General features: G+C 41.1%; 1 protein-coding gene across 1 annotated transcript in view; it reads left to right on the top strand.

The window, feature by feature from the left end:
- TECRL (trans-2,3-enoyl-CoA reductase like) overlaps positions 1-26,454 on the top strand; it is a 53,834-nt gene that overhangs the window by 8,971 nt on the left and 18,409 nt on the right. The window contains exons 2-4 of the mRNA XM_072336580.1: positions 5,780-5,831; positions 20,744-20,788; positions 21,346-21,449. Coding sequence (XP_072192681.1) covers positions 5,780-5,831; positions 20,744-20,788; positions 21,346-21,449 — 201 coding nt within the window. The remainder of the gene's footprint in view (positions 1-5,779; positions 5,832-20,743; positions 20,789-21,345; positions 21,450-26,454) is intronic.

Raw genomic sequence — 26,454 nt, forward strand, 5'->3', positions numbered from 1 at the left:
ACATTAGCAACACGCATAGCAATAAAAAAAACAACCAAGGACAAACATCAACAGCCTTTTGGTAGAGAAAACAAAACAGGGAGCCACATATTTAAAACGGCAATCAAAATAAAATAAAACAAACCCCACTTTTTTTCCTGAGAAGAACTGGGCGAAATTTGTTTCCACACCCCAAATGTTGTTTTCATACTACGGCGAAATCAAATGAATCTTGGCCTTTCAATGACATGGAGATTTGGGAGAGGAAGACAATATTACAAATTAATTTGGGAACATTTCGATCTCACGACACAATAAACATTTCAGGTGCAATTTGTTTTACAATGTAATAGTGCATTCATTTCTTTGAATCCTATTTCCTATCAGGTGACTTTTCTTTGCTGGAGAGGGTGTTATGTTATTTTACACTATCACGATTGATGTGTCAGAAAATAATGCGAAAGTAATGAAAGTTCTGTAAGGATGAGAAATGAAGGAAATGAAAACAACACAGCAAAATGAATTTTCAGCATTTCATGAAACCAAGTCTTAAAAAAAACAACAACCACCCAACAAACACAACCACCACAAACATTTTCTATTTCAGTTTTCAAATTCAAAGTCAACATGAATTTACACATCCACAATGGTTTTCCAGAACCATTCCGTTTTCCTATTAGAAAAGTGATGTGACAGAACTTTTCCTGCTCTCAAGGTGAGCACAGAAACCTTACTCATTTCTCTTCAGCTAAGGGTTAGAAGGCACAGAGAGCTGCCTGTGCTGATGACATGGTAAGCTCTGTAAATCGAGGGATGGCCAGCAAGCCTTCTATCGGCTAATAGATCACTTTCTCTTTACTTCCACAATCATTTTTAGCAGGGAGAGACAAAGCTCTTCCCACTGTCTGGCAATTCTTTTTCAGTTTTTTTGTTTGTTTGTTTGTTTGTTTGTTTTCCTGTTTTTCTGTTAAGGGAGAGTATTTATTATAAGCACCCAGCTTGTAGTACAAAAACAATATAACATCTTTGGAGACGAGCTTGGCTAGCTTGAATTGTCATGCCCACACCCAGTAAGTGTACAGTTTTGTGCATTCATATATACTTTGACCTATCGTTACTGGGAATGTTAGTCAGTTGGATTATCTCATATGCCAGAGTTCAGGTGACCACATAAATAATCTCTAGGAGACTAAGCAATGTGGCTGTAATAGAGCCAAAACCACAGTGCTGAAACTCTCCAGTTTTTGGAAAGATTGGCAGAAGACCAGAGCTTTTTTTTTTCCCCCAGTATAGAGTTTGTGCTGTGATATACTGAATAAAATGCTGCACTTCATGCAAACCCTTTGTGTAGTTGCTGACAACACTTGTCTAAGAGGAGTTACTTGCCTAAATGTGGAAGATATTTATATCTCTTTGGGCATGACCGGCACACTGGGCTAACAAAGAGACCATTGTGGGACATGCTGAGGGAGGTTTTCACAGCAGCCATTCTTAACACCCATTCTTGAAGATTAACAATAAGAAAAAGGAATTGGATGTGGACGCCAAATTCTCAAAATGCAAACATCAATTAGAATGGGTGTTTCCCTGATTCACTTGCTATGGATTGCTGCTGATTTATAACAATACAGCATGTTCCCCAAGCAAAGACGTGGTGTCAAAGCAGTAATTATGAAGTATTTGTTGTGAGCTGAATTTGGAAATTACCTGGCTCTTCCACTAGCCTCATTTCTGTTTTGGGATCAGTGCTTTAGCTACGATAAGCTGATGTCACCCTTTTGATCAAATGTACCTGGCTAAAGAATGAGGCTGTCTGCAGCTAACAAACAGCTGCAATGGCAAAATACCTGAATTTCTGCAATCCTAGAAAATGACGGCCTGCTGGAAAGGGGGTGACTCAGCAGTGCTGGCATGCCAGAGAGGGAAAAAGCAGTCAAAGGGAAATGCTGAACAAATGACCACTTTCATGCTTATTTTATTCAAATTCCTATCGATATCCTTCTAACCTATAACCACTGAATTAGTTCCTCAGTATAAGGACTGTGTGATGCAATTACATACAGATAACCATATTACTTATATATATTTTTCTACTTACAAATGCAAAAGAGGTATGAAAACGGAAAACTATCAGATTAGCCCGCACTTACAAAAGGCAGTTTCAGATTCTCATAATATCTTCCAATTACGGCTTTTGCTTGAGTCATAGCCCAAGTTACTAACGCTGTATTTTAAATCTTAAAAGAAATGAAATGCTTTGTGCGCTGCTGCATAAATGAAGAAGTGGAACGGATGACCCAGAAGATCCTTTCATTCTTTAATTCCTGAGAAACTAAAAGTTGCTTTGAATAGCTATGCTGGAATATTTGTGCTATGAAGAAAAACAGGATCTGAGCTTTTTAACTCATAATTTTCTGAAAAATGTAATGAACGTCATACATACCTGTCAAAAGTAGTTTTGAACCTTAATTACAATGACAACTTGTTAGAAAGTCACCTATATTTGAAACCTAGAATATACAAGTTGAGAAGTTGGAGAAAACTGCTTGACCATGAAATGCAGAAGATGTATGTGCCAACCAAGGTGCTTTGACAATGAAATTCATCTTTCAAATGAAACTGATCTTTTAAATAAGCCAAGGGTGGTCTTTCTGTTTTCCCTTTGCATATCTGAAAAGTGCTGAATTAGAGAAAAAGAAAGGTTATAGTCCCTTCATAAATAATTTACAAGAATAAAAGAAGAATAGGACTAATAATTACAGTGAAATGTTTCAGGGTTTTTATTCATCTAGCACAATGGGTAATAAGAGGAGATGATGTTCCAGTCCTTACAATTCTTTAGCTTGTATTGATGTAGGATGAAAAGAACAAAAGATAATTAATGGTTTATAAAGAGAGAACTCTTAGTAGTAAGCTGATGTCTCAGTATCCATTTTCATACCGATCAATATTAGAATCTATAGCCTCACTGGTTGTTTTATGACGCCTTTAAGAAAAAGGACACAGAATTATCAAGACCATAAAAAAATGTATTTCATCCTTTTGTGGCTATAGCCTCATTTTTCTGCCTGGGAAAGGACACTGTGATTCCTCAGTGTCGCAGCCCATTCTCAATAGGAGGCATTTGTGTGATTTTTCAACTTGTGGTCTATGCTGTTTGCCTCAAGAGAAGAGAACGGCCCATCTCCAAGCCAGCTGGCCCACAAAACAAATGTCTTCCTGCCCTCCTGGCTGAGAATACGTGCTCCAGGCTTTCCCTGGGCACATGCAGACCACACAGCATGGTGCCACACAGAGCTGCCAGACCACGACTAGCTAACCAATCAACTATCCATCCTGAGCTGGCATGATTAAAAGCAGCTCTAGCCTCAAGCAGCTTGGACATACTCACGCCCAGCAGTGCCCTTGCTAATGAGCTCTACATTACTCATAAATGTTGCAAGGGAGCACAGTCCACTATGTGGTTCAAACACCAGACCTGGTTGCGAGTGTGTCACGGCTGGAAACTCAAACACCTCACTCATAAGAAGGAAGAGGGAATATATTGATATCATATAGTGATTTAGCAAAGCTTATTTAAAATCTTAAATAAGAAGATGGAGGCTTAGCAAAATTTGAGGTTGCGGGGTAAACTTGATTATTTACTGCATAGAGGATAGGGTTAAAGACACTAATCAAGGAGACCCTCTCACTGAGTTCTGAGGTTCAGAGTGGACCCTGTTGCTTTCTAAACTCCTTGAACCACAGAAGCATGGAATCCAGGTGTGGCTGGATCCACTCCTAGAGCTGATCAATGATTTATGTCTGAGAGTTTATATAAGCACAATCAATCTAAGATAAAATTTTAGTAAAGCTAACAAAGCTTAAAACTGTTCAACTGTTACCAAGGATCTCTATCAGCAAGGTATCTTGTCATCAAGGTGTAAAGGATCTCTGCGCAGGTGTAACCATGAGGGGCATCCCTGCTCAAGGGGAGATTAAGAGGCTCTTGGTCTGCTCTATGCTATGAGTGTGCTCAGGTTAACAGTATTTATGGGGTAAGGTGATTGATTCATAGTACTCAGCAATCAGTATTTAGTATCAGTTCTTTGAGCACCCAGTTTGAGACGTTATCGTGGTCGTTATCTGTCTTGGCAATACCTTGATTGTTATCAGTCCTGAACAAGGTCTTTGGCTTGCTTTCTTTGAGCTTGGAAAATCTCCAAGCCTGCCCTGCTCTAGGACACCTGTCAGGTTTTGGTCTGCAGTCCTTGGTACTCTATAGTTGTTGTCACCTAACACCACTTGCACCCATTTCTGGGATCAAGACTTCACAGATGTGGAATTATGAGGTGTAAGAAAGCATTTTCAGGTATTTTTAGAGGCTCTGAAAACAAATAATAATTCAATCAAGCAAACAAAAGACAAACAAAACCAAAACCTTCCTCTCCTATTCAAGTCAAAAGCAACTGTACATGTTACAAAAAGAAGGCACATGAGGATGGAAGCTGCATGGAATGACTGCAAATCTGGACTTTCCTAGTGACTAGAAAATCTCTCTCTACGGAAAATAGAGTATTCTCAGCTAAACCCAAAGACAGAGCTAGCAAAAATCTTAATTTTACATACTTTTTTTTCTCCTGCCTATTCATATTCTCACTAGAAAAATGCTGGGTTACTCCTATGCACTAATGACAAGTATACTAGATATTTGTATTGGGTGTCATTGGATGTAAGTTTATTTATTTGTGTGCCCCGGTGGCGCAGCGGTAGAATTCCCGTCTGCAACACCAGGGGGCCCGGGTTCGAATCCCCCCTGTGGAGCAGGGGGTAGAAGTGCTGCTCTGCTACACAGAGGGCTCGAATCCCGGGAGTTGGACTCGATGATCTCTAAGGTCCCTTCCAACTCGCACAATACTATGATACTATGATGATGATATGACTGGTAGCTTTTGAGGCAGCAGTTTTACATAGAACAGGTACCTGATGTCCTTGGGGAAGGAAGCTTTCTGCTTTCTGATGTCTGGCTGTAACCATGAGGTTACTAGAGACAAAGTGGGTCCCCACAGTTAAGATACACTCTAATTTACTTAGTCTCTGAGCTTAAATCTTCAACACAGAATAATAAATCAGTGCCAACTGCAAAGGGATGGTCTTGTTAACACCAGGCCCTTGCCACTGCCTCCTCAATCTCAAGCTTAGCATATTTCTTTCTGAAGTGTTCCATCCCTTTTGCTTGTAAATTCAGGCTACTTACTTCTAAGACTTTCAGTCTAGTAAATTCTTAGTGTGTTTCTCAGACACTTTGTACAAAGTGTGTTAAGAAATCAATAAACATAATAAAATAGAGCCTAAATGGCCTCCAGTCTGCCACCTAACACTGTGACACCTGAATTGCTTTACTGCACACAAAAGACAGCTTGCGGAAATAAACTGATTTCAAGCAGAAAGGACAGAGATTCTCAGCTTTACTACTGGCTCCGGAGGAAAATCTCTTCATGTCTCTAAGAGCCAGGTCCTAACACAATTAAAGCTAACCCTTGAAGATGTCCCCTTGGTTTGATCTGAGGGGCAGTTGCTGCCTCAGCAGGGTCAGTAGCTTTCCCTCTTGCCCTTGGGATTTTACCCTTCAGCTGTCCACGCATAAGTGGCTTGGGTAAGATGCAAATGAAATGTGAGATGGGAATTTAATGATTTGCTTCATTATTGCCTGAAGAACTTACAGACAAATTGAATTCTCTCTACATTTATGGGGGGAAGGCATCTCAGATTGAAAAAGGTGGAAAAATTAACCTGCTTGCATTTTGTTTTCTTTTTCTAGATACCTCCATCATCTACCCTCCTAGATGTGAAACACAAATTTCACAAAGCCTGTAAGTACTGTGGCTAGCAGGCTGGAGGCATGGTTAGAGGCCTTTCAGCTTGCAGAAGTAGTCAGATTTATTTTTCATGAAATCTCACACAAAAGCTGAGGCTGGCTTGACAGCTCCAGTGCTAAATTAGAGCAGCATTTGGAGAAAGGTTCTACTGTAGCTACCACTGACATGAGAGGCTGGAAGGAGAGGACTGCATTATTTAACACCGCTGGCTCAAGAGGGGCAATATTTTTTCTATCCCATTTCTAACATTACAGTGCCAATTCAAGACCTCAGCTGCATTTGCTCTCCCAGGGTTATATTAGATAAGCTTAGATAACATTAGACTGCTTCAAGCTGGTTGTAAATAGACCATGTGGACCAAACAGCTACTGTAGCAGGGAGCTCAAGCATGGAGTGATTGAGTGACTTTTCTGGGATCATGGAGGCAAGGTGGCAAAGTTCTGAATTAACTCAATGCAGTCCAGTTCCTTAATGGTCTGGGCAAACTCACGTTCTTCTAGCCTCACTTTTTCACTTTTTTGTGTCAATGTGTAAGGGAGAAAACAGCGCAGGAATGCATTATTTTTGGCACGTACAGACTGAAGATATGGACCTTGTTCATGAGATGAAATGAGCAGTCACATTGGAAGATCCCCCTTGTCTTGCTTTTGGGGAACACAACAATTTTTTTGGATGCTTTCTTTCTGCAACCTCCTCTAGTCATACACATCCAGCTCTCACTAGAGGCAGTGGGAGGAAATGTGAGAGAAACAGCAAAGCAAGCAGCTGGGTGCCAAAGTTTGATGGCATTTCCCTTTATCCTTTATGAATTGCTGGGTTAGTATTTTAGTGAGAGAGGCTAAATATACCTGAAAGCTACTAGATGTAAATGTATGTATGGTGGACCTTGAATTCTGGATACTGTGTGTGTGTTTGTAGAGAGCTCAATTTTGATGCCTTGCTCCTAGAATGGGAGCACATTTCTCCTTCTCTGTCTGTGGAATGCAGTGTGCTCCTTGTGATGAGGACTCAGAGCCTAGAATGTCACTCATGTGGGATAAACAGGTCTGTACAGGCCTGTTAACTTGAACTGGGCTATTAAGTTGATTAGAGAAAGATGCAAAAGAATTGAGGGTTGCAAATAAAGGCCAAACAAACATAGGCTAGAAATGAAGCACCAAAGGAGTGCATAAGATTTAATGTTTCAATAAAAATATGTCCTCCCATCACTTTGTGAAATGGTGAGCTTTTCTGCTTATACTCTTTTAAATCAATTGAAACTGTGTTTATATTGATTCAGCTTAAATCAGTTATCACTGGCACAGAGACTCATCCCAATTTAACTATAATGAAGTTTTTAATAGATTTGGGGTAAAATGGCACAAGTTTGCATATAAGCCATCTTAATGACACCTGTTTTCATATGTAGAGGTACCTTACTTCTCAAATGCTTCCAGTGATGGAAGTGGAGCTGTGTATAAGGAAGACAAGAAACAGTGCAACAAAGCATAATACAAACCATGAACTGAATCTCTGACAGCATGGCCCTTTACAGCACATAGAAGGGCTGGCAAGTGCCTTCAATGCTTTTTCAGTCCTCAGTTTCTTAGTTCAATTCCCACTGTTCTCATGAGTACACTGTGTCACAGTGTCCTGTGTCATTTCTTCCCATTCCAGCTTGTTGCTTTGATCTCTCTTTCCCAGCTCAGCCTGGGTATTATTGTTTCATGAGGTTACCCCCTTCTCCTTTTCCACTGGCAAAGAACAAACCTTTCCTTTTTTCTCTTTGTGTAGTTTGGGGGATGACAGCTTTCAGAATACAGTTCTTTTAGGCAAGAGCCACGAAGCGGCTGAAGCTGATCTGTGGATGCCTTTGGTTAGTGTCTATTTGTACTAGCTCATGCATTCATTTCTGTCATTTCATGTGTGCCCGACTCACATCTTCCCTATAATCTTTGCTAAAACACTCCTATGCGGACACCCTTACAGTCTCCCTGTCCTTGTGCATTATCCTTTGATCACCCGTGCAATTAAGCTTTCTCCTCAGCTGGTGTCTTGTCAGCCCTTCAGTGAGTGAGAGGAACCCCTGTGCAGCAATTTCACAAGCACCGTCTCTGTCACAGATCAGGTTTTGCTGCCTGATTGAAGTACAGAGGAAAAAGACTGAATTACGAATTGCAGCAGGGGACTGTTAATCATTAAATAAAAGAAACGGAATGCAAGTGACACATAACATGTTACTGCTCAGTAGTTTCTAAGTCAGTCAAACATTACTTTGGATCTGTATTTATATGAAAAAATACAGACTCGGAAATCCAGGAACTAATACGGAATTATTCCTCGGATCTCATGTTAGCAAAACTCTCTCTACGGGAACAACCTCAGCCAAAGCTAACACTGTTTTCCGTGGCACTGAGTTCAACAGGGCAATCCCAGTTGTATCGCTGGAGATTCAGGGATCTATAAGCATTTAGTGGAGGTAACTATCTAAGACAAATGGCCCTTTCTGTGGGAATTCAAAGGCTTTCTCCAGACTGAAGAGCACAGGTTTGGATTTTGGATCAGCCCTTGGGCACTGTAGCCACCGTGGCAGAGATGCACAGCACCATGGCCAGCACTGAACTGCAGTTTCCTTTCTGGCCATTGCTTTCTGTAGCAGATCCAGGCTGCCATGCTTGTAGACTAAACTTCACAAGCTTTTGTCCTTGGCAATAAATCTTCACCTTTAGTTTATTCTCGTCTTTTCAAAATGTACTGGACCAGCGGAGGAGGATATCTTACAGATAGAGAATGAAGAACTGTAGTAATAATAACGCTAATCCAAGTACCACATAACTAAAATAAAATACATCTAGAACAAGTAGTATAAGTATAATCACAAGTCAGTGATTTCAAGGAGTTCAGTATTTTCAAGTTTACCGTGCAGGAGTTTCTGGAAAAGTTCTTGAAAGTGGACCAAGAGCAGAAAGGAGGGGGGAAATAAGATCTTTGCAACACCATCACAAAATCTTGGATGCACAGGGAGGTAGCACAAATGTAACTACTCTTTGAAGTCAGAGGAGCAAGCTTAGGGAGATCAGAAACTGCCCTCCAGGCAGAAGCAGCAGGCAAATAAGGAAGGGCAGATGGGAGGAAACCTGGCGATGCACAGAAGGAAAAAGCAAAGCAGAAGCAAGAACTGAAAACAACACATGCAGAATATCCCAACCTGCAGAGGGATTGGAAGTATTCAAGAAATAAGGAACACTGTAAACTGCTAGCTGTCTCAACTGAGATCTGAATCTGCAGGCCTCCCTTTCTAAGCTAGCAAACATTACATAAAGTATGTTAAATAAGCAGCGTTAGTGAAAGTAAATCATTACAGAAGAAACTGTCAGTAGGTGGCACTCAAGAATAAATAGCATAATTTCTGGACACTATGAAACTTTAGTGGTCTGCTGTACAGTCTTGTGACTGCTTAAGATCCTGAAAGTTACATCCCCTGGAAAACCACTTTTGTTGGTTTCCTCTGGAGAGAAGACAAGGAGAGAAGCAATGCAATTCCTGCTTCACGCTGGGAGCCTACCTCTCCTTCAGTATCCTCCACATGAGCTGCTTGGCAATATGTTAGGATGCATTCATCTGTCAGATTTCAGCTGCTGTTCTCATCCTGCACATTCCATAGAATCTAGACTCATATCATGAGTTGGAAAGGACCTGTGAGGATCATTGAGCCCAATATCTGTCTCCTCACAGGACCACCCCAGAATCAGACTATTTAACTATGAACACTGTCCAGATGTTTCTTGAACTCTGTACTTTACATTTTCTGTATTTTTAATGATACCTGGGAACTGGTAGCATGATTCTAAGTGAAAGGGTGTAAGGAAAAGTTCTCCAGTTTGCAAGCCCTATGCTAAAATGCAAGAGCTGGATGCAGTACTGCTGTTATAAAGGATGGCTGTTCTTTCTGCATCACATAATTTCCTTCTAGAGAATGCCTGCAGTGTTAAACTGCATGGCTCAAAGAGGTGGGGAAGGATGCTGTGGGGATTAGTCATTAAGAGCAGTATCAGTAAGAACGGTGACTGCTAAGCCACTGCATTGCCTACAGGCTCTGTACAATCAGGACTGCCTGATAACAGTCTTGCTGAGAACCTGCAGTTTCTCTGATTTCTCCACACTGTTTGTTACAGCTGGATTCTCAGGTTGAAGCAAACTAATGAAATCTGTCAATTTTAATGCCTGGAGAGACTCATGTGCCCAATGAATACACCTGCTGGGGACTTGGAGAAGCTGATTTATGCTATTTATGGCTCTCCAAAGCTGACTTCCTGGTCCTGGCCTGTCAGTCAACCATGAGCCCTTGATGTGCCTCACCAACTGAAGAGACCCAAATAAATTATATCTATGACACAGCACCCTCCAGAGGGATCCTTCTCCTGATCTATACTAGAACACCAGGCTTTGAAAAAGACAGTGTTCTGGAAACACAGCCATGATCTGGTACTGGCCTGAGTTGCCTTGAGCCAGCAGCACTCTCTGGGCAGGAAGGCAGCTGCAAAATAGAGTTTTTAACAAATCTCAAAGTCCTTCCTCCCTGTTTTTATCCTACACAGTTCATACCACCTCAGAGACACAGCTCGAATCCATAGATGAATGAATTTTCAATATCCTACTGTGCAGGCTGTCTTACAGCAGAGCTCATGGGCCCAGCACTGCATCCTCAGTGCAGATTCACAGGATGCACAGGGCTGGGAGTCACATCCACTGATTGTTTTCAACGTTTTTTCTTCTCTCTGCATTCATAACTCAACTAGAAATTAACACTGAAGGTGAAACACTAGGGATGGGAAGTTACTGCAAATGGGCAGTATGAAGTACAGTGATTTCATCTGGGTAAATTACTCATTCATCTGCATTGAACTCCAAAATGAAAATGACTAGATTAGGAGAAGGAAACACGATGAGATTTATTTCATTTTATAATTGATTTGTCTCTTGTCTTAGCCACACAACAGATACTAATGGGAGACTAGATTACACTGAATGTAAGTATCCCTCAAATGACATCATTCTAAGATCTTTTTACTTCTCTGTGCCTGTTGACACCACTCACTTGACTAGAAACTCCTTGAATTTATTGCTACTGGTACAGTGAGCTCCATACATATTTAAACCCTTTACTTCTTCTTTTGCAAAGCTAAGCACAAAGTGAGCAACAGATCTTTCCAAGGAAAATCAAGCAAACCCTGCCATCTTCCTCCCCAGCTCCCAGTCCAATCTGATCCATGAGTAAATTGCATCCTGTCTCTGTAGAGTGTGCATGTTAGAACAGAAGCCTGAATTCTTGCCTTGGCACGCTGATGTAGCCAGGAGGCCAGCCTGACCAGTCAGCTTCAGTTCTGATCTCCCCAGCAAGAAGTTTCGGGAGGATGACCTCCGAATCAGCTTATTTGTGGCACATCATCTGTGCAGATCTCTCTATACAAAATGTAAGAGTCCATCTGTTGGCATAGATTTGTGTGGCTTTAATTTATGGTTTATCTGTCAAGTCAATTGCATCTGTGAGAGCTGGGAATATTTTCACTTCTTTTCTTATAGCTAGCCAGGAAATGAGTGTGGCATCACTGACATAACATAGTTAAAAGAAAGCAGAAGCCAGACTGAGTTAACTTTGTGATTTTCATCTTCAAAGCGACAAAAAATTTAGAGCTTCTACTTACACCTCAAATTGCAATCTCCCTACACAACAGCATGGGAGTCACACTATTGACTTGGATGAATTTTGTGCTAGATGCTTTCTCCCTTTCAATCAAATGCAATTATAAAACAACAACAACAGCAACAACCCACATGACAATTTTGTCCAGTTTTCCAAAGGGAAAGACAGAGAATGATTCAGCTGCAGTCATAATGCTATAGTTACCTGGTAGCCTTCCAGAAGAGAGTGAAAACCAGACCAGGCAGCTGCAGTGCTTGAACCGTATTAGTTACATAGGAGGAGATATTAAATCAGTCTGAGAGGTACCTGATTAGACATCCCCTGAATTTTGTTTTCTGAAATATAAATGTGTTTATAAAGAATAATTTCACTTTGTATTGTATTAGGAAACCAGTACAGTAACTAATACTATGGTTGAGTTTTGGCTTATGCAGCTGATGCCAAAGTAATGCACTTAGCCACACATGATGACCTCAAGCAGCACTTCTAGGGTCAGATATTTCAAGCATTTTGGTCTTTAAAGATAACAATAAATGTCAGAGGGATGGCTGGGGTGTTCAAAGTTTCCTAATTCGCACTGAAATGAATTTAGTATTTGGGACACAGATCATCGATGCTTAGTTTGAAACCAATGGGAGTCATGTTATTGACCTGGGTGAATTTTGTGCTAGACACTTTCTCCCTTTCAAGCTTCATTTTCTCATCTATAAAATAAGAACAATTAACCCGCCTTTCATCTACCTTGCACTCTTTTGTCTGTTTTGGCTGTGATCCCTAAGAACTGTTGGGGACAATTAATGACTTAAATATATGCCTAATGACCTATTGAACTGGAAGCAGCAAGGTGTCTATAACACAAAAGCTAGGCTATTCATTAAATGCTTGTGAAATAAGCTGATCCCTGTGGGAGGGGGGGGGGGAATGTGATATTTCAAACCAAGAATAGAAAAGTGCAAAGATCATCTCAAAACCTTTAATGGAAACTCACATTTTTTTTTCTCTTTTTGGCAGATGCTTCATCTGATGCTATGCTATTGCATTTCATTAGTGGGATTACAGATATCATTTCAGATGAATAACACAACGAAAGAAAAGGCAATGAATCTATAGAGATGTAGCTTGAAGCAGAACTGGTCCTCTCTGCTCTCTGGGATATTGTTCCCAGCTGAGATTTACAGGGCTCTAACAATGCATCACAAATGACATCCTATGTAAACAACTGTAGAACAAATGTGAGATGCTATTTAAATGCCTCATTAAGAAAAGGAAATTTCATAGCTAGATTCTTTGCTTTCCTTTCCTTTGCAGGAGATGCAATTGACAGATCTAGATGAGAAACAACTAAAATTGTTTATCAGAATTGCTTGCTATTACTTACAACGTGTCTTATTACAGTGACTATGGCTCAACTGAGAAAAAGACAGTACAAGGCCCTACAGAGAAGCAATCCAGGCCCTAGAGAATGTGCAGTTTGCAGATAAAATGAAGGACTATAGCCTACTGAACTGTAAATTGAAGATGCCAAAGTTGTTTTTGTTTTTAAAGAGCTCCTATCTCGATTTAAATTCTGGTATTATGATTTTATCTGAGCAACAGAATTCCAGCTTCAACCTGCTGCTCACCACCACATTCATGTGGGTTAAACATTCACTGAAGGAATTCAAGATGAGCACACCCCCAGTGATTCCATATGACTGTGAAAAGATTCATGGCCATTAATGAGATGCCTGCTGATGATGGCAGGGTCTAGATCACTTCAGGGCTTTAAATATGCTCTATGTCTACATCAAGTGGGGTTTTTTTGGTTTGTTTGTTTGTGCTGAGACTTCTTACAGAAGTGAGCAAACATGCTGAGGTAATAGAAGAAAGAGGAAATGTCTTATACTAGAATGAGAGGAACCTCGAGTGAGCAGGACAAGAGCAGGGGACCCTGTCTGCACCTCAGACGTGGCACATGTCACCCTGTGACAGTGATGTGTTAGCATTTGTTTGCTCTCTTCTGTTCATACCCTGCTTATTTATTTTCCTATTTGAGCATAAGGAGAATGTCTAAGGACAATCAAAATAAGAAATCTTTCAAATAAAACTTGATATTTGCCATTATTTCAAGTTAATGAATGCAATTCATCAAAGACAAGAAGCTGAACAAATGATTTACAATGAAAGTAATATTGTAGTGGGGAGTTCTGCCTCTTTCTGAATTGTCCCCAAACTGCAATGATCCTGAATATATTTGCTGCTGGAAATAATTCACCACTGAAATAATCAATGTGCAATTTATTCTGGGTTTGCAGCTCATTCGCTCGCTGTGCTCATGTCAAATGCAGACTGGCCCCTCTCTCTGCCTGACTCCCCGTTACAGTGTTAGTTAGGTGCCTGCTTCTAATTGCTCTTTGTACATCTACCCATCTCCTGCTCTTGCATTTAGTTATCTCCAGTATGCAGAGGGGGGAAGAGCAGTTTTCCAAGCCTCGTTAACTGTGCTTCTGAGGGACAGAAGCCTCCACTTAACCTAATTTAAGTGGTGGGATGGGAAAATTAAACCAGCTGAAATAAACTTCTCACAGGGAGTGCATGGGGGGCATCACAGAGCTGCTGACTCATCTTTCTGATCCATTGCTGAAGCAGGGCAGCTATGTGCTGCTTCTTCCTCATGGCTTGTGGAGGAGCTACAACTTAGTCCTCTTACTAGTGGGGATTCATTTTCAGTGTGGCGAATCTAGGAATGAATTTACAAGAACTTAATTTGCGCTGAGGAAGAAATCATGGCAGCTCAAATGTGTTCACTTGATTGTTGATGGCATTGGTGCAGCCATTAGATGAAAAATAAAATGTGGCTATTAAGGTTAGTGAGGGAATGCATGCTAATTAGAGTAGAGGCTGGGGAGAGAGCTGTACAGTCACATACTGAAAGAAAATGATAATTCATTAGCATATTCTATTAGCTAATTGGCTAAGAATTGCTCTTAGAGAAGCACAGCTAGGGCTTGGGGTAGGACTCTCCTCTACCCATTACATCTGAGGTAGAGGCACAGATGAGTTTTTGAGCTATCTTTGCTGCACAAGATGAGCTTGTTGGATTACCAAGTACTTCCTAAAGTGAGGAGATTGAAGTGATTTAGGCCTAAACCACCAAATATCAAGATGTGATTTTGGAAATCATACCTTGTTATACGAGCAGGCAAGACAAAGAAAGATCATTACCTTCTAGTCCCCAAAACACATAATTTGTCAACTGCATGTCCCTTAATGTGCAATTTCTCTTGTTTGAGTCATTCTTTGCACAACAGTTAAACTGACAAAACTATGTTTTATATAAAATCACAGAATCATTAAGGCTGGCAAAGGCTGCTAAGATTATCCAGTTCAACCCCATCCCATCCCCACCATGCCCACTAATCACATGCCTTAGTGCCACATCTCCGTAGTTCTTGAACACCTCCAGGGATGGTGACACCACTACCTCCACAGGCAACCTGTACCAGTGCATCACCACTCTTTCTGAGAGGAATTTTTCTTAATACCCCACGCGAGCCTCCCCTGGCACAGCTTAAGGCCATTCCCTCTCATCCTATCAATGTCTCCCGGGCAGAGAGGCTGACCCCACCTTGCCACAACCTCCTTTCAGGCAGCTGTAGGGAGCCGCAAGGTCTCCTCTGAGCCCTTTCGTCTTCAGACTGAACAACCTCAGCTGCCTTTCATAAGACTTATTGTAAGAAGATTTAAGAAGTCTTTAGGAAGACATAAGACTTTACTTAGGATGCACTGCTGGAGCACCATGCTTCTGGCATCTCCTCACTTCCTTGCAGGAATTAGGGGTATTCCCTTATCTGTTTTCTTGTTTCTCTGTATTCTGCTTCTGTGGTTGTGTGGTTGTTACTAATGAAACAAAAGGCGAGCCTCACTCCCTTTCCTTGCCCATGCACATTAATTTAAATGCAATCCCACACACAAAGATCAAAATTAATTATAACATCTGTAGAAGGCTACAGGGAAAATTGAAATGCACGAGGCAAGTTTTTCTTTCCTTTTTTTTCCTAATTATTCGAATATGCATATAAATATTGTTTGCCTTCTTGCTTGCTTTTAGTTTCTGATGCTTTTTCCTTGTCTAAATTTTCAGTTAGTTTCAGTATCAAGCTGTTTGAGATGGAAAATTTAAAGCTCAATCTGCTAGTGACAGAAATCGACCTCTAAATGACAAATAATATTCTGTTTGCTACTAACAGCAATTGATCTTCATTACTATAAACTATGCTGACTCTTAAGAAATTTGTCTGTTATTACCCAATCGGAATATAGCTAAAGTCTGAGGACTTTTTTAGGAAAAAGAAATGCACAGGAGTGGCTTACTGTTGGTATAGCCAAGATCTGCAGGCATCAGTTTGGCCTACCCGTGCCTTGCTCTCCCAGTGCAAGCAGTGTGTTCACAGCTAGGGGCATTGATGTGTTATTAAAAATAGAAGAAATGAATGATCAAACCACACCTTTTCCAAATTTCACGTTCTTAAGAAAGTGGTTATTTGTGTTGCCATAGCATCTAGTGGTCAAGGTGCCTTTGGAAAACACCTGGCCAAAAATCTTAACTGGAAAGCTTACAAATGAAACAGATCATAGAATCATAGAATTGCTCAGGTTGGAAACAACCTTAAAATTCATCAAGTCTAACCGCAACCGAACCATACTTCCCTAACTCTAACAACCCTCTGCTAAATCATGTCCCTAATCACCACAGAAGAAATGGATGCTGAAAAAGGAAAAGGGATTTATCCCTGGGCCCGGAGCCATTAAAACCAGCACCCATTTAATTCCCCTGCTGAGATTTTACTGAATTGGACATGCTGGGCCTGCTCTTTCCACGGACTTCCCATAGAAACACAGATCTTGTTCAAGATCTCACTCCCTCTCAGAACATTCTGATGCAGCACATTAAAGGTGCAGCTACAACAAAAAACAGGTTTGTCAAAGACCCTGGATCCAGTAGGCACCCTTGGAGGGCCAGGCCCATGCTGTCAAGACCTAACAAGGGGTGGAAGCAGCATCTGGGTTTTCACCTGGCCCCAGTAGCCCAGTTTTGTGCCAGTACTGTACTCAGCAGTTGTCGTTTATTACAGTGAAAGTAAGCACAGTAATACTTTCAGATACTTTCTTTCTGGGTCTTGTGGCCCAGTTCATATGCCTTGCTAACTGCTTTCAAGCTCAAGAATCACTCACATGCAATGCTTGCACAAATCCCACAGCGTTTTCTTCCAAACCAAAGCAGAATACAACGGCTTCAAGTCGTTTCAGCATCCAGCATCGTGCTGTCAGCTCCGCGAAGCAAGGGCAGGCAAACCTCAGTGCAGCAAGGCTGTGACTGTCAGCATGTTGATAGCTTTCTGTTCCTGAGAGTGCTCAAAACACAGCTGCTCCAACCCAGACAAAGAACATTTGTGCTGCTTAAGGTCACAGACATAGAATGACTTTATTTGCTCAGCATTTACTTTTCAAAGAAAGACCGCAGTAAGTTAGTTTTCAGATAAACTGTGTGTCACTATATCTGCCTTCATATACTGCATACAAAAACACTTTCTCCTCCACAGCAATATGTGAGTATTTCTCAGCAACCTCTTATTCCTGCAAGACGTATCAAAATGACACTCTTGTTCAGGTGATGAGCACATTTCAGGCATACTCAGTTCATAGAGGTAAGGGCTGTTACATTCCTCAGCTAATGCCTGACCTTTGGTGACCATGTAAGGGCTATTGGTGCTGCAGTGTTCCCCAGAATTTTCTGTACTTCTGCAAATTTAAGCAACACGTTGCTGCTGATTGATTACAGTAATTTTGTTGTTCGCATCATCCTATTCATATCACAGCAGGTATTGCTTGTAATTATTAACCCTATTTGTTATAAGAGATGCATGGGTAGCAAAAAAACAATGAGAAGCAAACAATTTAACAGATAATAAAATTAGCTGTTCACGGAAAGTCAGTTTGCTAATTATCTCTAAACTATGTCCATCAGCTCCTATTAGCATTTCTTAGGCTCCTCTTTCCCCAGAGGTACAGCTTTTGCAGGGCTGAGTCCAAAAGAACACACTTAATTTCCTAGCAGGAGAGATCCTCGTGTATTTTTGTCAGCCTTTGCTGTTACACAGGTCCACGCAACTTCATAAATACTCTGATAAATAGGCATTTGATCATGTAATTAACTACAGAACAGGCACTGAACTGAAGCACTGGCAACTGGGTGTGATATGGAATCTGTCATTTTAGTAAGTGTTCAGATGGTTGTTCTATAGCACATCTCCTTTTTATCTCCAGTATAAGCAGGTGGTTACATTTGTTGGATTTGTTCAAATTAAAGGTGGCCGTCTGCTTTTACATATCCTTCCTTCAGCTGGCTTAGGTTTCAGTTTTGGTTTTAAATACTGGCAGGTACAACAAAGAACTTGTCTCAAAAAACCAGTTTTCTTCACACTCATTTTTAAAAGCAGAACACAAAAAGCCAACTCAGTGCTCACTTTCTTTACCTCACCGTCACTTTCCAAGAAAATATCATCATCTGCTCTTGTGTTGCAAAAATCAAAACGTTTTAAGGTAACAGCATCAAAAGTTTTTCACTTTTTCAGAACAAATATTTCGCTTTTTCTGTTTTGGTCTATAACATTCTAAATTGGTTTTACAGCTTTCATCCAAGTCTGAAATGCTGAGCCAAAATCATGAACTCCACAGACAGGAACAGAGTAGCAATGCTGGTCCCAAGTAACATACAGGAAACATGACCTCTTGAGGATGCCGAGCTCTCATGTACTCTCACTGTAGTAGTGAGTAGATAATAATTCATGACTATTCTTATAATCAGTAGGAGTTGCAAGATAAACTTCAGTCACCTCTGTGCTTGGATTGCCATTAATCTCTACATGAGGCATCAAGGGAAAGCATTCAGAGTGCTCCAGGCCAGGTTGGATGGGGCCCTGGGCAGCCTGATCTGGTAGGCAGCAACCAGCCCATGGCAGAGGGTTGGAACTGGGTGGGCTTTAAGGTCCCTTCCAAACCAAGCCATTCTGTGATTCTATGAAAATTTTAATAAGAATAAACTGGGAAGTAAACACTACTAAAAGTAAATTCCCTTCAAAAAAGAAACCTTCCAGCTGCAGCTGGAAGCAAGAGGAGTTTTGCCAGATGTGGGAATGCAGATTGGCTGTCAAGCATTGCATGCAGCTGCAGCTATGTCTTTGTCTTTAATGAGTGCTTGGTTACTCTATCTGGAGTACAGGCACTTGTGAACTCCTGCTGATGGTATGTGAAGCAAATCTGCCAGCTCCTACTGGCTCTGGGTATTGGAGAGAGCCATCAAGCCCCTGTTCTGACAGGCAGCAGCAAAAATTAATTGGTGTGCTGATTAGACACCTAATTTAGCTGCTTCTGACACTGAATTTAGCTTAATCACAACAATTAATTCCAGGTCCTTCCAGCAAAATACACACAGTATCCTATGGATGGGCTGGAAATCTGAGTCACAGCAGTGTGACAGTAGTGGCACTGCAGACAAGCAGCAGCAAAGGCACTCTCCCATCTGACTGAACCTTTGAGTATGTTCAAAAATAATGGTGCACTCAGGCTAAAACACTGGAAATGTGGGACAACATGCTTAAACACAACCTTTATTTGCCACTGTGCAGATTATGGTTCATACCTAAAAGCATGTTCCCCCAGGACTAGGTAAATTATCTTTTATTGAAACATAGCTTAGTATGAGTTGGGGGTGCTGAGGGGAAGATTCCAGTTTAGCAAAGGTGCACTGCATTTCAGGATCCCACATAACTATTGATATCTGCTATCCTGGAGCAAATAATATCTTCCTTGACAAGTCAGACAGCTGCTCTTTCTCTGTCTCCCTTCTCTTATCTTTAATAGCCATGGATTGCTTTGGAACTTTGGAAAAAAAAAAAGTTTGTGCCTTATTTGATGGCTTTGTCTTACCTCCTGCTATTAGTACTGGTTCACAGGTTCATCTAATACCCATTCTTGCCTACAAAACTCACACTTAGCCTAAGTGCTTTTGGAATGAGAGTGTGCTGGATATGCTGGTCCTCACCTGGTCCAGGCTGCTCTCCTCCAGTCTGCACAGCCACTTAAACATAGGTACCATACAGAGTGGGAAAAGTTAATAGTTTGCATTGCCACCATCTTTTCTGCAATCTTTCTCTGGCACTTACTTGCTCTGGCACTGAGAAACACAAATGCAGCCACAGATTGCTACCTCTTTGAACAAACGGACTGATTTCCATCCAAAATCAAACGGCATCTCAGAGCAACCTCCAACTGTTGTTGTGCATCTAAGAGCAGCCTTGAAACTAGACCACTCAAAAAGCTGCTTCTAGAGAACGTTCTTAAGCCATGTGTATCATGGAAATCACATATATGTCAGCATGACATACCAAGATGCCTCTGCATTCTGTGTCACTACCTGCCTAATGGGATTACTCAGAATCTGTGATTAAGAAATAGCACTATTTGTGTATTCCTAGTCAGATCTTGTATTCTTAAGCCACCCCTATGGACTGGCTGGTACAAAAAGCATCATGCTGGGAGTAGAAGCTAGATCAACTCCATTTAAAATGGATTTTTGGCCAATATTGTAAGCAACATAGTCTTTATTCTGCACAGTGGTGCATGCACACTGTATTTTTCACGTGCTAACAAAGAGAATGGCCCATCCAGCACTTTACTAGGTGCATTGGTTGTTAATATACAGATGGTAACAAATGTACAGAAGGAATAAGCAAAGGGAAACTCACCAGTGGTGGTGCCTTAGCTGAAGAAGCTGGGGCAGTCCTCACTGAAGAGCAATCTCCAAGAGATGCTGCCTCAGTGGGAATCAGCCCTTAAATGAGGTCTCAGAGGGGATGGAGTCAAGCTCCACCCCTTCCGGGAGCACAGCTACATCACTCTCACCTGTGCTCCCACAGCTGACCCCACACTTGCCTCAGCTCAGAGGTTCAGGCTGTGATCACCAATTTCCCATACCCTAGGGAAAACAGATCTCTGCTCAAACTGTATGTATGTACTGTGCATTTCTCCTAGCTCTCTTTTGCTCTCCTTGTATAGTTAATATCCAAAGAGAAGATTTTTTAAACCTCATTTTTGTAGCCATCCGCTGAAGGATATACTAGCAAGGAGAGAAATTTAGACCACGCGCCATGAAATTAACAGCCATGCTTTGTGATTTGAACAGGTCCTCAGTGGTACCCTTCCCGTGTTGGCCTGCAACTGGAACGCAGTAAGTATTCATTCAGATGCTAAGATGCCCAAAATATTACTAGGCCTTTGGCAAGTTTGCCCAAGAACTTGCATTCATCACGATGATAGTGCCACCAACTGTAAAATACCCTAAAAACGCAAATGCTCAAGCAAAAACTATCAAAAGTCATCAGTGACCAAGAGGCTGTGTAACATTGACTTTCCCATTAGTCTTGCAAGACAGAATTAAAAGTAATCTATGAGACTGTGTGTAGCTGATGGTCTAGATAGCATCAAAACAATTCCTGTGCATTGCCACCCAGCGTCATGTCAGCCTCATTCTTTTGTTAAAAAGAGGGAAGAAAAGCTGTCATAGAAATACTATAAGCTACTAACTAGGAAAATAAGCACCACGTCACCAAAATACATCAGAAAACAAGCTGTGCCTTTTACATTTGAGGCACAGTCGGTATAGTTCAGCACAAAGAAAAGGGTTCAACTATTTGACCATTAGCAGGGCAGCTCATGCATTATACTAAACCACTGAACAGATGTGTGCTTTTTGTGCCATTTTCTCTTCCCTTTCTGTCATTCCAGATGGGCCCTATTTGAAGGATTCCGTTAACATTCAAAGCCTTGCAGCATCCTCCATCATTACACTGTATTTTACAGACCTGGGTCAGCAGGTCGGTTGGACCACGGTAAGTATGTCCTTGTAAAAATCAGCATGACACGTCTTAGTGTACAACGTCTCGTAGCATCAAATTGCTCCGGCTTCCTCAGCCTGTCCTTCCCTACGTCAAATAGTGTAATTACTTTTTCCACAGTCTGAATAGAATTAAATTGATATTAAACCAAGTTATCAACGTGCTAACTCTAACATTCAATTAAAGATTAGAAAATGTCCATACCAATATTGCCCAAGGGAAAAAAAAAAAAAAGAATCAATTTAAAAAAACAAAAACATTTTTAGCTTATCTAGGGTTTATTTGCCTGTGTAGGACCTGTTGCCAAATACATTCATTTGCTTCAAGGCTCCTGTGGAGGTTATTAAAAAACAAATAAAATACGGATTTCTGGTAATCCTCTTACTAAAGTAGGAAAATTATTGCATGGGACCATCTTATTCTTTGCTTACCCCAAGAATGGTTATGAGAGGGTAGCAAGGCCAAGGATCTCAGGCAGAATATGCTCAGGAATGTTACGACTTTAAGCAGTTTGCAGATGATAGCACCTTTTTCCTCTCACTATGGTTTAACAAGTATTACTACAAGTCACTTATAAAAATGGACATGCTCCTTATCAATTAACCAGGACATCCAAGGTGGATGTCACTGCCAGGATAGCTCCTGACTTAGAGGAGAAAGAGCTTCTGGATCAGCGCTAGGATATCACATATCCATCTGTCCTGCTGAAGGTCACATATGTTTCTCACTCGCCAGGTTAGCACATAGCTCGCAGCACTGCAGTCTCTCAGAAGTTTTCACCCTCAAGAATAAGAACATGACCCATATTTATCTTTCCCAGCTTGAAGACAGGACTGAAATCCACAAGTGGTGACAATCAGTTGATGAAGTGGAATTGGAGTAGATAATACTCAGACCTCTACCCGTTTCAGTAGAGAGATGTGCATTTACCAAAGCTGAGGCTTTGTCCCACTGATTTCATGGGGCCATACTGATTAATGATAGTTGAGATCCCACCTCTGCTATGGCCTTTTGAAGTATCCCTTATGGAAAAACAACTAAGCAGTTTCCTTGCAGAGCAATAAGTGGGAATAGTGTGGTCTCCTGATTGCTGAGACTAAGGAATCTGCACAAACCTTATTTATTCTCTCCTTTCCTGATGGTTTATGTAGCAGTAGACAGTAACATAACCTCAGCTTAATATTGCATTATAAATAGAGCAGTTATGTCTACACACCAATACTGCAGGCAGTGGCATTTTTTTAATGATTCGATCTGTGTGTGCAAAAAGTTGACTGTGCTTTTCTGAATGCTCATCCTACCCCATTCTGTTCCACATTCTAAATTGTCTTCATTCATCAGGAGAAATCTTCTTCCTAGCCACGTCATTTAGTTTAAATAAAGAGAGATTTTATATTATAGCTAGTTTACAGCAATAGAGAAAGAGTTCATAAAAGACTGTATTTTAACAGTTGCAATTAAGAATGTATTTGTACACAGGATGTATAGTTTTACTGCTATTATTACCGTGCTTAGAGCTCCCATTCAAACCCCCTTGCTGTTCCATCAGATTTATGCACACAGGGACAGGTTTGATTTAAAAGGCTGACATTTAAATAAACAAGGCATAGAATAAAAATACTTCTTCCTCATCAGCAAAATGATAGCTGAAGTACAGAGGGCCACGTTCGGGTCTGCAGTTTAAATATAGACACAGAAACATATGGAGATGTGCTGCTGCTCCAAGGGATGATGCATCAGAGGTGGATCTGGCTGGGGGAAAACAGCACAGTGATGGAACTTTTGGGGCTTCTCATCTCACTGGGGATCACACATGGGGTGTGGTCACTTGAGAATCAAGAACACCAAGTCCCCAAGTCATTTAATCATGGAATGGTTTAGGTTGGAAAGGACCTCAAAGATCAGCTGGTTCCAACCCCCCTGCTATTGACAGGGCTGCCTCCCACCAGGTCAGGCTGCCCAGGGCCCAATCCAACTTGGCCTTGATCACCTCCAGGAAGGGAGCATCCACAACCTCTCTGGGCAGCCTGTGCCAGAGTCACCACTTTCTCAGTAAAAAACTTCCCCCTGACATGCTTTCTTTTTTGTAAAACAAGTATTAGCTGAAGCACACAATTCTCTTCTGTTCAAGTGTTATCAATTCCCTTACTCCACCTGGGGGGCATACCTGAGGTGTGCTATATGATCCTGCAGAGACATGAACAAGAGCTGAGTTTACAGAGCTCTTCTGTATGTCTCCTGCAGAGACTGCACTCCCACAGGTGCTGGAAATTCCCACCACTGAAGTGATGGGCTTTTGTTTTTAATCTCTGATTCGGGACCTAAGCATGTTTGGCAGAGACCTCTTTTCATATATTGCAATGCAGCATGCGACTTCTGAAAACATTACTGGCATTTTACTGCTAGAAATGCATATTACTGCTCTAGTCAAAAGGAAAAAAGAAAGCCATTCTTCCTCCTGCAAACTCAGGCTCGTGCTAAAGCTTTCCTCATTTGAGCAGCAATTGCAGTTTGTGATTTATCAACTTCTGTTTTTCAGTTGCTGCCTGGGCAGGCTACCAGAAGGATTGAAATAGAACCGAGAAAACAGCACAGAACTGTGAAAAATATATTTTACTTCCATGTCTGTGAATTTTGTAAGAAAGATTAACCCTGAAACACACTACTTCAGTAAATATTTTTTGTAACTGAGTTAAAATTAGGGATTGCTTAAATACTTTGACTCCTGGGAGCCTTAAAATACTGACGCTGGCAGCAGAACTGCTCCATTTGCTTAGACTGTAGCTCAGTTTGTACATATTTTTCCTCAATGTTTGCACAGAACCCCTCTTGTATACACACTATCAACCCTGCTTATATGATTGATTCCACACAGCTCTGTGGTACACACAAATAATCAAGAGAAAAATTTTTATTCTGAGTTACCACTTCAATAAATTTCTGTTTGTGTAAACCATAATGACACAACGATGGTTGGACTCAATGACTTCAGTGGTCTTTTCCAACCATAATGATTCCACGATAAAACTGGCTGAAAAAAAAGGAAAAAAAGGAACCATATTTAGGAGGTTTAGAATTATATGTACATGTATATATGTATATATATATTTTTGTTTTGTTTTCCTGGAGTAATTTCAATAATTCTTTTTGCAATGAAAAAAGAATCTGCTCAACTTGGGGGATGTAGAAACTAACCCATAAGCCTGAGAGGTCTGGGGAACTTGGAGGAGTGGGAGGTCTGGGACTCAGGGGGAAGAAAATAAATGAAAGAAAACTTGAAAGATCATTGGATCATTGCTTAGGAAAGAATGTGAGCTCAAGTTAGGAGAGAGAGCTGAGGGTATATAGGATGTATAGGTGGAGAATGTATTTCTCACCGGACACTTAATAGACTTCACATATTTTGTGGCCAATTCAAATACAGCTGTAGGACAGGATCCTTCCATCTGAGTAAGCCTTCCATGGAACTCTGAGTGCCAAGGAAACAGAACAGGTGGGTCCATGCAAATCTGTTAGCAGCTTAAGAATGGCTACGATGCAGACTGCCAAAGTGAAAGAACTTCCCAAACCTTTTCTGGTTGCTTAACCCCTTGGATCAATAGTGAAGTTAATCACAGAAAATCTCCAGAAAAAAAAGAAGTCACTATTCCCTCTACATTTCCAGCCATAATCATTTGTAATACAATACAGTACGGCTAGCAGTCTGTGTCTGACAGAAGTTTCTGCTTGAACACAAGATACTGTGCACAGTGAGCGTTGCTTTACCTTGGTACAGCTGGCCGTCTTGAGCTGTTTGGAGTCAAATTCTGGGAACTTGCACAATACTGTAACTTTTCACAAAGGCAAACTACCCACACAAGATTGTTTTTATTTTTCATTTAATTAAGTCTAATAGCTTTCAACCTCCGGGGTTATCGAGAGAGAACAGCTTGCATTTGCATTTCTTGCCTTTTATTATGTATTTTCTTTGTGCTTTTCCTTGGGCCATATATATTTGTGGCTTTATGCTACTGCCCAGTGGCAGCATGAAATGAACTGATAAAGGAAAAGGAGACCTTTCGTTTGCTGATGTGGTACAACTGGTTGATTGGGATTGCTCAGATGCTGTTTCTAATAAGGCAAACAGTACTGCGATTCTATCTCCTGGTCTCGGCAACAAATGCCACCAGCTTGTGATGAACCATGCCAGGACATCCGTTCTTCAGCCACCAAAGGGAGCTGGAGAGCTACTAGGAAAACTAATTGTAAGACAGGCGAATGCTTTAGTTGAGCAGAGCACAGGCTGCATAACCCATGGTTAGGTGTCTAATACCCTTGAGTTTTTACTGCTTGAAGTGCAAAGTGGAGGTAGAGGGAATTCGTTAAACATAAAAATGAGCAATATGGTTTTTTGTTTGTTTTGTTGTTTTTTTTTTTCATTTATACACAGCTTGATGCTTACACCAGTTCTGCTGCTAACAGAGCCAAGGGCGACTCTGTGTATGGTGCTGATAAGTGTAGCCACTCTCCTGTGTGTAATCACATCTACATCTACAGTTTGTCAGTCTATACACAAAACTGTGAGAAGCTTCATTCCCTCTAAAAAGTGCTAAGTATATCCAAATTATTCTGTACAGAGAAGTTCTGTCCAACCCCACACTGTGGGTGGGGAAAGCACAAAGAGGAGTGAGATTCTTTGCCCACCTTGTGTGATGACCTTGACTGAATTTCTCCATATCTCACATTCCATCTCCATGCCAAAAAGATAACAGTATTTCCCTCTTTTACAAAGCGCTTTGAGGCTTCTAAATGAAAAGAACCGTGGAAGAGCTAGTTGAGGTTATTAGTAACAGCCAGGTGTTTAAAAGCACCATTTCATTCAGATTTCTACATAGCAGATGATGAATATACATTTTAGGGCAGATTTTAGTGCAGACAGCTTAGACTTGGGAGAAAAGATGGGAGGAAGCAGTGATTTCCTCAGTCTTTTCCCTTGGAGGAAGCACAGGCTTAGGTAGCA

Source organism: Excalfactoria chinensis, chromosome 4 (assembly GCF_039878825.1).
Source record: "Excalfactoria chinensis isolate bCotChi1 chromosome 4, bCotChi1.hap2, whole genome shotgun sequence".
NCBI lineage: Eukaryota > Metazoa > Chordata > Aves > Galliformes > Phasianidae > Excalfactoria > Excalfactoria chinensis.